The sequence below is a fragment of the Aythya fuligula genome, chromosome 1 (genome assembly GCF_009819795.1).
Source record: "Aythya fuligula isolate bAytFul2 chromosome 1, bAytFul2.pri, whole genome shotgun sequence".
Lineage (NCBI taxonomy): Eukaryota > Metazoa > Chordata > Aves > Anseriformes > Anatidae > Aythya > Aythya fuligula.
In genome coordinates this window covers 24,241,471-24,257,393 of record NC_045559.1, presented here as the reverse complement: position 1 = coordinate 24,257,393, position 15,923 = coordinate 24,241,471, and the positions used below count along the sequence as shown (strand labels likewise).

Here is a 15,923-nt window from a genome sequence, read left to right as displayed (position 1 = left end):
TGAGCAGTGTGCCCTTCTCAAAGGACCATTGCTCACTCTGTACAGGGCTGTAATCCCCACCTGCAGGAAATTCAGCTTCATAACACGATAACTAAAATTCTTTTTGGTTTGCTTGGCCATTGTGCCTAGCAGTTTCTTCTGTTCCTGTTTAAAAGAAGCAGATGGGTTTATGTGCCATCTGACCCCCAGTATTTCTGATGTGGCAAGGCGATATTGGTAACTCACCTGACTCAATACTTGTTGAATAATTTAGCTCAGGTTTGTTTCTAGGTAGCTAGTTATCCAGACGAGCATCTTGTATTACTGCCTATTGTCATGGTTACTGGCTGCATCTCTTCCCCCCTCACTGAGTTTTCTGAGTGCAATACGAGGGCTGTCCTTGCCTGGGGTACAATACAGCAAATCTTCCACTGACATACTTGGATGTACCACAGCAGCCTGTAAATGAGCACTGGCTCATTTCAGCATGTCTAATAGAATTTAAATGTGTGCATTGGATGCAATAATATTAGCTCTTAACTACTAGTAAGTGGGAAGCTAACTGAAGCAGTTATTTTTTCTTAGGTCTGCACAGTCAACCCTTGATTTTAATTAGCCCCTTCAAGTGTTATCAGAATTTCCTGTCAGGAAAAAAAAAAAATAAATTTGTATATATTTAAATGCATATACAGCTAAAATATTGTATAACTTATATTACTATATTATATAATCAAAAGATTATTGGAGCAGCTGCTAACCCCTCACACTGGGCTGTGCAGTACTTCATCATTTGTTAAGGAACATAATCAAGTCTTTGGCGAAATTCAAGGACATGCTGTCTGTGTCCATGTTGTCTGTGTCTAAACTGTACCATGTTGTACCATGTCTCAAATGCCATGCCAGCCCCTGAGCCCTAAAGGAGGCACCCTGCTGAAGCACAGGACCTCCTGGCAGCTACACAGAGTGGTAGCTGGAGTCCCTCTGCATGGTCCACCACAGACAAAGCCAGGCCTTACTGCCAGGCTGTCTAGGCAGAGCATCACAAACCTTTTACCTTTTGCCAAGTAAAATCATTTTTCATTTTTCCTTCTGTGTAAAGATTACTTTAAAGATATTATGATTTCATTTATTTTAAAAGGTTTCGAATTCTTTGGGCAGGAGGAATGCTGGTGACATTCGTATGATGAAAGTTTTTTGGAAAGGAGGGTTTCACAGTAACTCACAAATTCTTTTCAAATGCCAGTTTCTTTCATCTGAAAGCTTATTTCTTTCCTGTTTTATTTATTATTTCTATATGTCATGCTTGAGGTGTTTTTCTTGTTTCCTGCTTTCCCTGGAGATTCATATTCATTTGAGTATAATATCTAAAATCATTAAAATGTGACCTAATTCTTGAAGATACAACGCAAATGTAGTTGTGTTGAGTATTGCTACAGATGAAGGGAAGGTATTCTGACCACAGATTGCAAACTGTGTTTTAAATTTCCTACATTACAATATATGGATGCCAATTTAAGTTTTAAATGTTTTTACCACAATGTTTTGATTTCTAGGAACTTTGAACCAAAAGAACTGGGGAAAGAAATATTCAGCCTGCAATGGTGCCAAACAATCTCCTATCAATATAGATGAAGATCTCACACAAGTAAATGTGAATCTGAAGAAACTTAAATTCCATGGATGGGAAAAGGAAACTTCAGAAGATACTTTCATTCGCAACACGGGCAAAACAGGTAAAAAATAAAAATTAAAAAAAAAAAATCATTTTTGGAGTTTAAAGAGGTCAGCAAAGGAGGCCAGCCAAGGACTTTTAATGAAACTTTTTTTTGTTTTACTTTTCCTTAGCCTCTGCATTCTGAATTTATCCATCAAATATTATTAATAACAAAAGAGAGGTGATAACTATAACCAAGCATAACAGAGAAATCACTAAAACACAAATGGAAATTATGTGCACAGACAGATAGAGCCAATGCAATCACAGCATCACTATCATCCCATTATGAGCACTCCACTGAAGCTAAACAGTAATTTAGAGTTTTCTACAAAATAACGATAGTTATTACTACATGTCTAGAATCTTCAGTGAGTATACAGAATTATTATTTTTTTAAGTATGAATAAATCACCTACTCATCTGAAAGTACTTCATGGACCAGTTGTAGTTTCAAAAAACTCTGGGTGGGATTAATCACACTTAGACATATATATGTATACTTTTAATAATATATATGTATATTCACTTAAGATTCTAGACATGCAGTAATAACTATCTGCATAGTAGATAGCTGTAAAATAAGCTTATGGTGGCATTTACATTGTCAAATAATATTCTTGCAACCACTTTGCTCTATAAGTCCAGAATAGCAGTACCCAAAGCTGCTTCTTGGAAGCACTGTTTCTTGTTGCAGGCATAGGCATAAAGGAAGGTGTTTCTTAACAATTGTCTCTGAGCCTTAACTAGATCCTGTGAGATGCCTTGGCCAAACATTTTGTTTTGTTTTGTTTTGTTTTGTTTTGTTTTGTTTTGTTCATAGAAGCATAGAAAGGCTTAGGTTGGAAGGGACTTTAAAGATCATCTACTTCCAACTCCCCTGCCTTCCCACTGCCACCCAGTAGATCTGCTTGCTCAGGGCCTTATCCAACCTGCTCTTGAACACCTCCAGGTATGGGGCATCCACAGCTTCTCTGGGCAACCTGTTCCAGTCCCTCACCACCCTCTGAGTGAAGAATTTTCTCCTAACACCTAATCTAAATCTACCATCTTTTAGTTTAAAACCTAAACCCCTTGTCCTGTCACTATCTGCCCATGTAAAAAGTCAGTCTCCATCTTTCTTATAAGCCTCCTATAACTATTGAAAGGCCCCAATGACGTGTCCCTGGAGCCTTCTTTTCTCTAGGCTGAACAACCTCAACTCTCTAAACCTTTCTTCGTAGGAGAGGTGCTCCAGCCCTCTGATCATCTTTGTGGCCCTCCTCTGCTGTGAGCCATAGACCTGGATGCCTCGCAAGGACAGAGCAGAGGGGGACACTCATCTCCTTCAACCTCCTGGCCACTCCTCTGTTGATGCAGCCCAGGACGCAGTTGGCCTTCTGGTCTGCAAGCACACACTGCTTGTTCATGTCGAGCTTTTTGTTCACCAGAACCCCCAAGTCCTTCTCAGCAGGGCTGCTTTCAATGAGTTCTTCTCCCAGTCTGTGCTCATGTCTGGGATTGCCCTAACCCAAGTGCAGCACATTGTATTTAGACTTGTTAGAATCTGATTAGGTTCCCATGGGCCCACTTCTTTAGTTTGTCTAGGTTTCTATGGATGGTGTCCTTTCCTTCTGTTGTATCAACTCATAGAATCATATAATCATTAAGGTTGTAAAAGACCCCCAAGACCATCTGGTCCAACTGCACCACTCAGCTTGGTGTCATCTGAAAACTTGCTGAGGGTGCACTCAATCCCACTGTTCATGTCACTGATAGACATTAAACAACACATTAAACATCACCAGTCCCAAGACAGACCCCCGAGGGACACCACTCATCACTGGCCTCCACCTGGACACAGAGCCATTGACCACCACTGTCTGGTTATAGCCATCCAGACATTTTCATATGCACCAAATAGTCCACGCTTCAAATACATATCTTTCCAATTTATAGATCTGGATGACAACCCTTTACTCTTCCCAGGCAACATGTCCCTTCTTCTAAAACCTGCACATTTCCTTCTTACAACTCAATAGGTCCAACAAGTCCACAGGTCCTTGCTCAGCCACACTGATTTCCTGCCTTCCCTGATTGACATTGGGATGGAGAGTTCTTGCTCTCTAAGTGTCCTTAATGAGTTTCCAGCTCTGATCAGTTCCTATGTCTCTAAGGACAGTTTCATGGAGAATCTCATCCACTAATCCTTTAAACAGCTAAACTTCCAGGCTCTGACTTTGCTCTTTGTCAGACCCATATTCCTTGAGATTACAAACTCGACCAGGGTATGGTCACTGCAGCCCAGACTGTCTCCAGTCTTGACCTCTTTAATGAGTTCATCCACACTGGTGAGCAACAGGTCCAATAAAGATTATCCTCTGGTTGGTTTGTCTAATACCTGGATCAGGCAGTTATCCTCAGTGCACTCAAGGAGTCTTCTGGATTGCTTACAGCCTGCTGTGTAGCTTTCCAGCAGAAATGCAGATGGTTGAAATCCCCCATCAGGATGAGAGCCTGCAAGGAAGAAGCTTCTTACAACTGAAGCAAGAAGGCCTCAACAGGTTCCCTTTGATCAGGCAGCCTGTAGTAGACTGACCACAAGGCGTTCTTTATTGATTCAGTCCTTAATTTTTACCCCAAGCTCTCAACCTGCTCATGGCTGTTTCTCAGAGGCAGCTCTCCACAATCTATCCATTTCTTAACACTGAGGTAAATCTAACATTTCTTAACATGAACATTTCTTAACATTCCTTGTTGCAGACTCATTTGACCCTACATGAAAGAGGAGAAATGGGTGGTAGTCTTCTGGCATTACCAGTCTTGGTAGCCTTTTTCTGATACTGTAAATGTGGGCCCATGAGAGGCAGCAAACCTCACTAGAGAGATTGTCCAGATGGCAAATGGGTGCTTCAGTGACTCTCAGCAAGGAATCACCAATTACTAACACCCTTCACTCCTTTTTGGTGGCACTCATTCTAATACAGGTAGTTGGTTGGTCCAACTTTGTGCAGTTGTCCTTTCCTGGGTCTTGACCATTGTTCACACACTCTCCTTTTTCCAGCCCCAGAGCATCATATCTGTTGCATAGGGGCACCTCAGTGACAAGGAGGAGGACTGTTCCTCCTACTCCAAGCACAGATGAGGGTCAGTCTTCCTGATCTTGTGAGTTAGTCATGTCTGTCAGTTCAGGGTTGGAAGCCAGCTTACCTAAACCTTGCCAGGACTTGAGGTCTGGCTGTCGCTCAGACCATGTCAGTGCACAATACCATGCATCAATCTTTCACTCAGATTCCTGGATACTATACTGTCCAGTGAGCTCCTCTCACAACACAGCAATGTGCTCTAAAAGTTCATCCAGCTGGGCACCCTTGTGCTCACAACACCCACCTCTGTCTTCAGGCCCCAGGGGGCTTCCAGATTCTGGAGATCCCTGCAACTGAGGGTCTGGGCAGCTCTCCTGGCCCTCAGGAGGTCTATTTGGATGTTTTTGGTGTTATTGTTTCTGTTTATTTATGAATTATAATTTCTGTTCTTGGCTGCATAATATTATACCTACGTACTGCTCAACAAATCACTTACTACCCTTTGCCCTAGTACCTGATATAAATAGTGATAGTGAAATAGATTTTTTAAAGTCCAATTCAGTTGATGTGAGTTCTTCCTCCTCTGCGGCGATTCAGATATTATAAAAAGAACTGCTAAACTCTGCAGTTAAAATTGTCTTCAAGGTCTTGAGGAGAAGGATGTAATAAAATGCAATGACATTAGTTCTGTTTTAGCAAGAGGTCAAAAAATTCACAGTCTCTGCAGGTGGAAACGCCAAATGTGTGGCTTTGGTCTATTCCATCCTGTTAATTCCCTCCAGCAGACAAATGTTTAGTCCCATCTGCAGTTTGTATACAGCCCTGTCCAGCTGAGGACCTGTCATCACTTCCTCATGGTGAAGGCTGCCCCACAGGTAAGGGGTCTCCCAGACAGGACAGACCTCCTGGTAACTGGCTATACCTTTTTTTCTTTTTTTCATCTGTTGCCTTATGATTGGTATCTAGAATTATGATCATAATGAGTTGTTTCGTTTTTTTCCTTTTTCTTAAAAATATTGATGCTTTCAGGAAGCTACTTATTTTAGGATTTTCTTTTCTTGGAAGGTCAGGCTGGTAGCTAAGCCAGTGTTTCTGCACTGCTTAGCCTGATTGTGTGGCAAGTTTTCTGACACAGACAAACAGTGCACTTCAATAGACTGTTTTATGAATTACAGCATGAAATGAAACATATTTCTCCAAGTTAATAATGAATTAACACACTTCTTACTTTGAATTTGAATAACCAGATTCCTGACAAGCTGCATATGAAATATAGGAAAAGAATCATATAATATTTAACTTTTAGCACCTACACTGAAATATGAGAGTCACAGATGCCTTGTCTGGCCTTTATATTGACACTTCTGTGTGTGCTTTTTTTTTTCCTCTATCTCTTTGTTCAGTGGAAATTAACCTGACAAATGATCATTATGTAAGTGGAGGTGGCTTAGACACTGTATTCAAAGCAAGCAAGATCACTTTTCACTGGGGAAAATGCAACGCGTCATCGGATGGATCAGAACATAGTTTGGAAGGACAAAAATTTCCCCTTGAGGTAAAGTACAGAATACATTTTGAGGATTTTTGATTCTGCAAAAAAGTAACATTGTTTACTAAACACCTTTATTCATCACTTATTTAAAGTCTAGTTGTGAATTTAATCATCACTTCAATCCAAATTAGTAATATTTTAGTAATATTTAAATGATGAGAACAGCATGGTGAGGCATTAGTCCATTGAGGGTGTCTAAGCTGTGCATTTTGACACATCCTTTAAGATGATATTGGGAGCTGCTCCTACTAATCTGACAAAGTTTAAAACCTACAGGTTTGGCTTACCTTACTCCAAGTTGTGGTTTATTTAAGGTGGAAATGGATTTTTCAAAGCTGGGGATTTGTTGAGAGCCCATGAGAGCCAGAAGCTGCTTGTCTCATGGAGAAGTGTGGCTATCCTGCCACGTTGGAAGGGGAGTTGAGGCAGTATGCCAGGAGCCAGTACATGAGAGCTGGTCCTGTGTGGCCCTGGGCTGTTTTGACAGATCTTGTACTGGTGTGAGGATGGGGAGGAAGCAAGGAGCAGCTCTTCATTTGCTGAAAACATTCTGCAGACCATCTTTCAACCCCCATTGTTGTGATATGATCGCTTTCCAGCTAAAAAGGCACAGTTGTGGCAGGCAACCGAGCTGCTCCACACTTCAGACACTGGATTTCTGTGTCAGAGCAAAGCAGTAGGGCCAAGGTTGTCCTATTTTCCATGAAGAGCTGTGAGCCAGCACATTTTTCCTTGGGAAATGTTTTCTTTACCTCATAGCTATTTAAAAGTTCCCATTCACATCCCATCTGTCCCACCAAGAGATCTAAGAGGATCACCTCCATCATCACCTAAGAGAGGATCACTCTCCAGATCCAAGAGAGGATCCACCACAAGAAAAGCCACCATGAGCTCCTGCTGTCAGTGACATGGCAATGGAAGAGATTTCCCAACTGCACCTGAAGAGAGGAGGAAGAGATGTAAATCCAATGCCCATGACAGCAAATGCGGTCACAGAATACCTGGATTTTTTTTATTTTTTTTTACCACATTTCTCTACACTTACTGCAAGGCAGATGCAGACAAGACACCTTGACTTTTAGTTTGTGTTATAGGACTGATTTCAAGATTCATCTCACCTGAGTACTCTAGGTTAGACATCCATTATCAGCTAGTTATCTAGGCTTACTCTATTTTCCATGGAGAATATGCTCCTTGATATGCTCTACTCCTACAGACTTAGTGGTTTTCTGGTATAGATCTTTTTTAGATAAGTAACAGCTGATTAATTCTATTAATTAATTCTCTTGAACATTTTTTTTTTCACAAACTAGGCATATAAATAATTAATTTTATTTTGTATATAACATATTTTAATACATTTTATTTGCAGATGCAAATCTACTGCTATGATGCAGATCAATTTACAAATTTCGAAGAGGCAATTAAAGGAAATGGAAAGCTAAGAGCTTTATCAATTTTGTTTGAGGTAAACAAAATACATCTTTGTGTCATTAAGCATGCTTTGAAACAGCAGATGTTCAATCTGAATTTAACGGGTTCCAATGTGTGATCACTGAGTTAAAAATTTACATATGTTTTTCTAATTTATTTTCACAAAAAAAGCAAATGGGCAAATATGTTTGCACTCCTTTAGGTTGTGTATAATTTTGTTGGTAAACTGCAACCTTCAATTTTTTTTTCATGAAGTCTGTGCTGTAAAAAATGCAATTTCTTTTTAACAGATTGGACTAGAAGATAATCCGGATTATATTCCAATCATTAATGGAGTAGATAGTGTTAGTCGTTTTGGTAAGTCTGCTGCCATGTTTTATTGAATACCGTTAGACTAAGTTCCATTTCAGCATAATTATGAAACTTTAAAGTCATTCAGGAACGCAGTTCTCAAGAGCTCAGACACATTTATTTTTTTTAAGAAATGACATAAATCATACATTTAGTTTAGTACAAGACATTATTTGTAAGACCATCAGTTACTGTAAATGAATAAATATAATTATCACAAAAAAATTGCAACTTTTAAAATGCTAGGTGAAAAGAAAGGTCTGTTTTGTTCCACAAACTTTCTTAGGCATAGATTACTGGAGTATTATATGTGGTTGGAAGCCAAATAGTGCAGTTGTATCCATCCAAGATGTGTTTTACAAACATCAAATATTGTATGAACATTAGTATTCAGTAGACTCAGGGGGGTCAAATGCTTTTTTTTTCAGTAGCTGCTATGCAAATTTGAAATTATTTGATTATATTACATTTGTACTAGTATTATTTATACCAGCTGTTTGCTCTTCAGTGTTTTAGAATTTCTTACGGTTTTACACTAAACTACATGGACTTCAGGGCGGTGCATGAAGAGATATGTACTCTGTTTCTAATTCGGTTACATAGTGGCTTCACAGAAGAATAAACACAAATGACTACTGTCCTGAATAGGTTTATTTTCTTGCTCCATGAATGGCCACGACCCTAACAAAATAGTTAACATTGCCTCAGTTTTCCTACATGTAACGATACTTGAGCATTGCAAAGACTTTTAATATTGATGGTTTGGAAGTTGTTAAAGACTCTTAATGTCACTATTTTGAAAGCTTTCAAAAGCATGACAGTAAAATTGAGATCGTTTTTCTCCAGAAAACAAACACTGTTCAATGAATATAAAAGGGAGTAACTCCTGTAAATTACAAAGACAGAGTAGGGGGACATCGAAAGCTGTTAGGATTCACTATCTTTGTGTGCCATCTTCTGTGAAACACAAAGGAGAATGAGTAATACATCAAGGCAGATACTGTCCTACAGCCTTGGATGGGAGCTGTAAATTATCGGCAGCAAGATTCAAGATACAGACACTACATGGCATTTCAACAATGAGCAGAACATGGTTTTCTTGAATAGAGTGCAAATGAGCTCTGAAAACTCAGGTCACAAGTAAATCAAGTTGTTCATCATGAAGAAAAATGAATAGCATACAATCTGTCCTTGTCTGCAATATATATGAACTGTCCTTGTCAGTCACATCTGTATTGTATGCATTTGGATCCCAGCTGCTGAGCTCTCAGGTTGTACAGAGGACTCCTATTCCTTCTGGACACACTCTGTTTCTTATAATCCTTTGTGGGTGTTTGATTTTAAAACCTAGATTCTCAATCACTTTGGCATTTTAAAATCCAAAGTTGAAAAATCTATAGCAGGATTCTTACTATAAATGAGAAGTTTCATGTCCCCAAGACTTTATCTAACATGGACTGGCCATTCATTTTTACTGAAGGAAAAATGCATCAACTAAACATTTATCAGATAACAATGATAGCCACTGTCTGAAGGTAGCTAATATGTTGACAAGAGGAATAGAAGGATGTGCTTTGCTTGGCAGTGCTAAATGTTTCCCTTTCGTTATATGTGGATTAGAGAGAGGAGAAGAGCTACCTTTTAAACCTTAACTCTGTGAAATAGTCCCTGTACAAAATAAAAAGCATCAATGATTTGTAATAAACTGTTGATATAACTTACTGTTCTTACCAAATTTGTAAGGAATTATGAAGACAAGGACAGGTCAGAAATCCACCCAGGCTCTAGAAGTAGTATATCTGTAAAACTACAAGATAATGCACAATCTGGATATTCATTAAATATTCATGTTTATCAAAGACAAAGACATTTAAAATCAGTTGCTTTAGATTGAAATAAAATATATAAGGATCTGCAGTACTCCAAGGTGTGAAAAACAAGTACTATTTTGGATACACCAATCAGTAAAGCAGATCATTGATAATTGTCACAAACTGAAAAATTCTGCCTTGAGGAAGGCAGTACCATTTCTGCCAATTTCTGTTGCTGGACCCTACTATCATAACAGCATGAACTTACCTTTCCCTGGATGAGCTGTCACCAATTCATCACTCATGCTCCCAGCTGACAAGGTAGCAGATAAAGTGGTGACCTGAAAGAGGTGATATTATTTTCACAGAACAATAAAAAGAAGGGTCATACTCTCCTGCGAGATATCTGTGCATCCTTTTCTTCATTATGTAAAGCTTTTATTGCCACCATTTTAAAATCTCCCAATACAACAAATTTCTGCCTCTGCAGACATAAGCAATACAACTCACAGATCTGTCACAGCAACAGTTCCACTGGCAGAGATTTTCTGTGGAAGTTAAGATCCTTTTAGAAATTCAACAACTTGACCAAAGTTGATACACCAAATAAAAAAATTAACATATTTTCTCTTTGAAATTTATGGGTGAGACAAAAATTTGGAATCTCAGACATTTACTAGGAATGTTAGATGAACAATTTTTTATGAACAAATATAACAGTTACTTTATTTATTACTGGAATAACCCATTAGAACTTCACCAAATAAACAATGTTGTTATGCAACAATATTTATCCAAGCTAAATAGGAAAGGTCCAGCAACTAGTTTGTTTGCTAGTCTCTGGAGATCAGATTTTGAATAATCTCAAAATTAGCTTGTTTCCATAATGATAACTCTTTTCAAGAGTGTGATTTCTATTTGTTCATTGCTTCTGCAGTATTTTAATTATCTGACTTTTAAAAATGTTTTGGCTTCTTTTTTTTTTTTTTTTTTTTTTTCTTTCAGGAAAACAGGCTGCCTTAGAACCATTTATTTTGCTGAACCTTTTGCCAAATACAACAGACAAATATTACACTTATAATGGGTCTCTATCAACTCCTCCCTGCTCAGAAACAGTTGAATGGATTGTGTTCAAAGATACAATTAGTATTTCTGAGAACCAGGTAATTTATGTAACGTATTAAAATTAAACAATTTTACATGATAACAGAGAAAAGCAGTTGGCATGTATGTGGTAAAAGCTCATGTCATTCATTACCAGCCCAACAACCTGGCATTTCTTTTCTCTAATTGTAATTCTTTTTCATACAGCAGTCAAGTTAAAAAATTATTTAAGTGTGTTATCTTTTCCTTTTCTCTCTCTCTCTTTCTCTCTCTCTCTTTTTTTTTTTTTTTTTTTTTTTTTTTAAGTCCAGGACTTAATTCTGTGTCATTATTCACCTTATAAGGGAGTAAAAACACACTTCCTATCCCTGCAGACTGTCTGGACTTCTGGTCCAGAGAAAACAAAATGCTCCTTCAGTATTTCCCTGGCCAACTAGTAGGCAGAGCATGTCCAAAAGCAGAATGATTGAGAAGTTCAAGTAGAGTAAATGGGTAGATATACTGCTGGTACAGACCAGCAAAATTTCATTGTCATCTGAGAGAGCTCATCAGGGAGAGTTTGCCCAGTGCCTTTTTCTCAGGGCTTTTGCCTGTTAGAAGAATGTGGTTAATTTGTTATAACTTTATTTTTGTCACCTCTTCTAGTTAGCTGTATTCTGTGAAGTTCTTACAATGCAGCAGTCTGGCTATGTTATGCTGATGGACTACCTGCAAAACAACTTTCGAGAGCAGCAATATAAGTTCTTTGGGCAAGTGTTTTCCTCGTACACTGGACAAGAAGAAATTCATGAAGCAGGTATTTACTGAATAGTCATTCCTCTCTTCACAGGTTGAAAGACAATTTTCAGTAAAAGATTCACTGAGTATGAAAATACTCATTTTAAATTGTGTAGAAAGTAGTACACTATTATTATTCAGAAATGTATCACTTCAGAGAAAAAAAACTATCATAAAACATGTCAGATTAAATGGAGTGTAAAATTAAATGCTTGTCTCAACCAAACATTCAGTGAAGATCACATCAGTTCAAGCTTCCTTGCACTGCCCTTTTAACGCATTTCAGACCTAAACAAAGCTGCCTTTTCAGGGATTTCAAGAGGATTTTGTTTTACAAACCCATTTGATTCTTAGTTGTGTAATGTGGATGCTTTTTCAACAGAAGCTGGATTGAAGTCACCAAATTCATTTCATGCAGGCTACTGAGAAAGTGATAAATGGAGAGAATCCCAAAAGCCAGATTCTGGTCTCTTTTTTACCTAAAATTCCAGCAGGGGAATAGATCTCCCGCTTCCCATGAATCCATGAATTGTATTTTGCTGCTTTGAGACTTGAAAAGAAAAAAAAATAAAAAATAAAAAATCTAGTTGAATATCTCTGACTTCAGACTAGATGAGACTCAAAAACTTTCTTTCTTGTAGTCTCGTTGCTCAGGTTTTCAAAACCTTAATATCAGAGCAGAAGTCTTTCATTAAATTGATACATGACCTCCTGGCTTTTCCCGGGCTCTCAAGAGGGAAATGGGAGTAGTTAGGACCAAAGTACCTAAGTGTTACTATGAGTGTCTAGAAAAGGAAGGGAGCAGCACAGACAAGATAACAGATGAAAAGGCATTTGAAGAAAAGCAAGAGACACCAGCTTGGGAAGGAATCAGTGTGCAGATAATGTGCAAATAATGTGCAGATGACTGTCATCCAGGAATACTGTTGGTCACTGCTGAAAGGAACAAGACAAACATCAAAAGAATGAAAACAAAAGGGAGAAAAGCCTGTCTTCGAAGAACATAGTTGGAAGAACAACACAAAATAAAATAAACAAAATATTGAAGACTCCAAACTTTCAGCTTTAAAAGTTTTATAATATCTAATTAACCTTACAATAGTCTAAGATTTCAGAATCAGATTCACTCATAGACAAATGAGGAAGGGAGGAAAAAAGAGCAGAGAAAAAGTTTGTAATTTGAATTTGTATCAGGGGGAAACTTGGTACTTATATTACAAAAAAAAAAAAAAAAAAAAAAAATGCTTGGAGAGTTAATTTAAACACTTACCAAGACACGAATATTTGATTCAGTCATTAAAAAAAAAAAAAAAAAAGTTTGTTTTTTTCTGCCTTATTGCTCAGAATTGAGAAGGGAATCATCTTTTCTGGTCTAATGATTTACTTATGCCATCTGGTGGAAATGAGCTGGCATGACTAGTTTCAGTAGTGGAAAGAAATGTATGCAACTTGAAAAATTATTTATATTTTTAAATTTGCTATTTAATTACTTCAATTAAAATAATTCAGTATAATGAATAAAATGGTATGTCCAATACACTGCATGGTGGTTTCAAAGCCCGGTAAGCAGCTATACAATTCAAACTAAATTACAGACTAATACTGCTTCTACTGTTAGCTTACACACGCACGCACACAAAATGCTGCATATCTTCCATTAAGTAACTCCGACTAGAGTTCTCAGAACGTCCCACCTGCATACAAAGTGGAAGAAATTTGGTTTTCAAAACATTGTGTTTTGAGTGCCCTCCTGTGTTCAAGTGGTGAATTGCAAAGTTAGTTGAAAGAATTTTCTTCCTTCCAAAATGCAGTATCATGGTGTTTGCTTCCTTTAAGAGAGCTCCAAAAAACCTACATCTCTTGCTTTCTTAATTAGTTAGAGTGTTTCTTTTACTTGCTTTTTGCTAGATGCTCACAGTTGTTTTTAAACATATTCTTAGATTTGAAAAATATTTCCTCATTTATTCCAAATAGGGAATTACTACGAAATTACTCATACAAAAGTCGTTAAAATTTTCTAATAAAAATATATCCACCCTCAAATTTTAATATGCAAAATTTAATTAAATTGTAAACTTCGTGTACTTTGATCAGTGATTTTGACTAGTTTAATAGATGAAATAGAGCAATATAAATGGGGTAATAAAAGAAGCAATAGAGTGAATAATATTCTTTCTCAACATACATTAAAGCACATAGAAAAGGAAATTCAGTACAGTCAAAAAGAAATTCCAAAAGCTAGGGGAGAGGCACAAATTCAGGCTCAGCAACCAAAATGCTTAAAACATGCAGTTTCAATCTTGGCTCTCATTCCAAGATACCTACTTGCTATGGTGTCAAGTTGGGAGCCAAAAATTAGTGAACACTTTTTATAGCCACTTCCATTCATCAGTTCTGTGTCTAACACCAGCATATGGGATGATGAGACCGAGGAAGGCAAACAGTTTTCAGCCCAAAAACAAGCAGCCATGAACAATGCAGCTGTATACTGTTTTGCTTTAATTTTTCATGTATCACAGTCTATTACTCATTCTTCAGTGATCTTGTGCTAAATAATTTACATTTTCTGCTAATTTAGTCACACAGGTTAATGTATCTTGACCTTGCATAATATTTTTAATCTACACACAGGTATTTGGGTGATTTAAATAACAAATGACAGAATCTCAGTAATTTCTAGCAAGCTGGTAATCAGTACATGTGTACATCTAGAAATGTATTGGAAGATTCAGCTTACTTGAATAAGATGAAAAATGTATTGGAAGAGAAAAGAAGAGAAAGACTGGAAGATGTGCAATAGTAGCTGCCTAGTCAGATTTTGCCTGGAGAGCAAGGTCCAGGCTCACCAAGAAGGTGTTCATGGGACAGGCCCAGGACTTCACCAAGCTGGGATATCCAGAGCAACGCCCAGGACATAGTAATGGGAGCAGGCTGAAAAAGTCTGGAGAGCATTCCCACTTTGCCAAACCCAAGCTGCCTCATACCTCCTCCTCCCCACTTCTTTCAACATCCTTTGCTACTTATACATGGTTTTCAAGCTAAAGTAAGGCAAAGGATGTTCTCATTGGATGATGGTGTGAAAGGACAAGGGATATAGACCAGATTCAGGCCTTTTGGTTATGTTGCATCCAAAAAAACAAACAAACAACCTGTTGGTGCCTCTTACTGCACTTCTACAGTTGATGTTTAAGTGATGAAATATGAAATCATTGCCAGCTAATCCAATAGGTTCTTTTCCCTCCCAATATGCCTTTTGACTCTTCTATAAAAAAGATTAAAACACCCTTGAGAGGAAATTCAAGTATGATACATTTACATATAATCTTTAAAACAACATTAAAAAACAAACAAACTAACAAAAAAAAAAAACAGCTGGTGGGAGAGCTCGTCTAATGATAATAGGAACTGGATACAAATCTTTCTCAAAATAGAGTATTAAAAAGTGGGGGAAAAGAGGTCTCAGTCCCCAAATTAACAAGCTTTTGAAAAACTAGTTTTCCAACTCTGTTTCTTTTAATAGTGCATGACACCTCACATATTTTAGTAGAAAGCTAAAAATGAGACACTTCAAAGACTTGCACTAATTTTGACAGGAGGTGCATCAAGATTTTATTAGAGTAATTTATACTGTTTAATAACACACTCCTTCTTTTCTTTCTTTCAGTTTGCAGCTCAGAACCTGAAAATGTCCAGTCTGATCCAAAGAATTATACTAGTCTTCTGGTTACGTGGGAAAGACCTCGGGTTGTGTATGATACCATGATTGAGAAATTTGCCGTCTTTTATCAACAACTGGATGGAGAAGACCAGACTAAGCATGAATTTCTGACAGATGGGTATCAGGACTTGGTAACTGTAAACTCTTCAAGTTTCATACAAAATGGTGATGGCAAAGCTCTTGTTAATTATCTTAAAGGATTAAATGGTAGCTGGGAACTGATTCAGTAAAAAATATATACATATATATCTTTGGCTACATCTTAGAGAAGCTGTACTTCATTCTTTGGCTGTGATGCCACAGAGGTGATTAAACAAACAAACAAAACTCTTTAGACCATAAACAGAGAAAGTGTTTGCAGATTGGTGTTCTGATTTACCTGTAGTATCACCAAAATGTTATGACCGTGTCAAACTCA

General features: G+C 37.6%; 1 protein-coding gene across 1 annotated transcript in view; it reads left to right on the top strand.

Moving 5' to 3' along the window:
* PTPRZ1 (protein tyrosine phosphatase receptor type Z1) overlaps nucleotides 1-15,923 on the top strand; it is a 138,765-nt gene that overhangs the window by 74,668 nt on the left and 48,174 nt on the right. Inside the window, 7 exon segments of the mRNA XM_032197072.1 lie at nucleotides 1,533-1,712; nucleotides 6,162-6,313; nucleotides 7,683-7,778; nucleotides 8,035-8,101; nucleotides 10,912-11,069; nucleotides 11,656-11,806; nucleotides 15,452-15,636. Coding sequence (XP_032052963.1) covers nucleotides 1,533-1,712; nucleotides 6,162-6,313; nucleotides 7,683-7,778; nucleotides 8,035-8,101; nucleotides 10,912-11,069; nucleotides 11,656-11,806; nucleotides 15,452-15,636 — 989 coding nt within the window.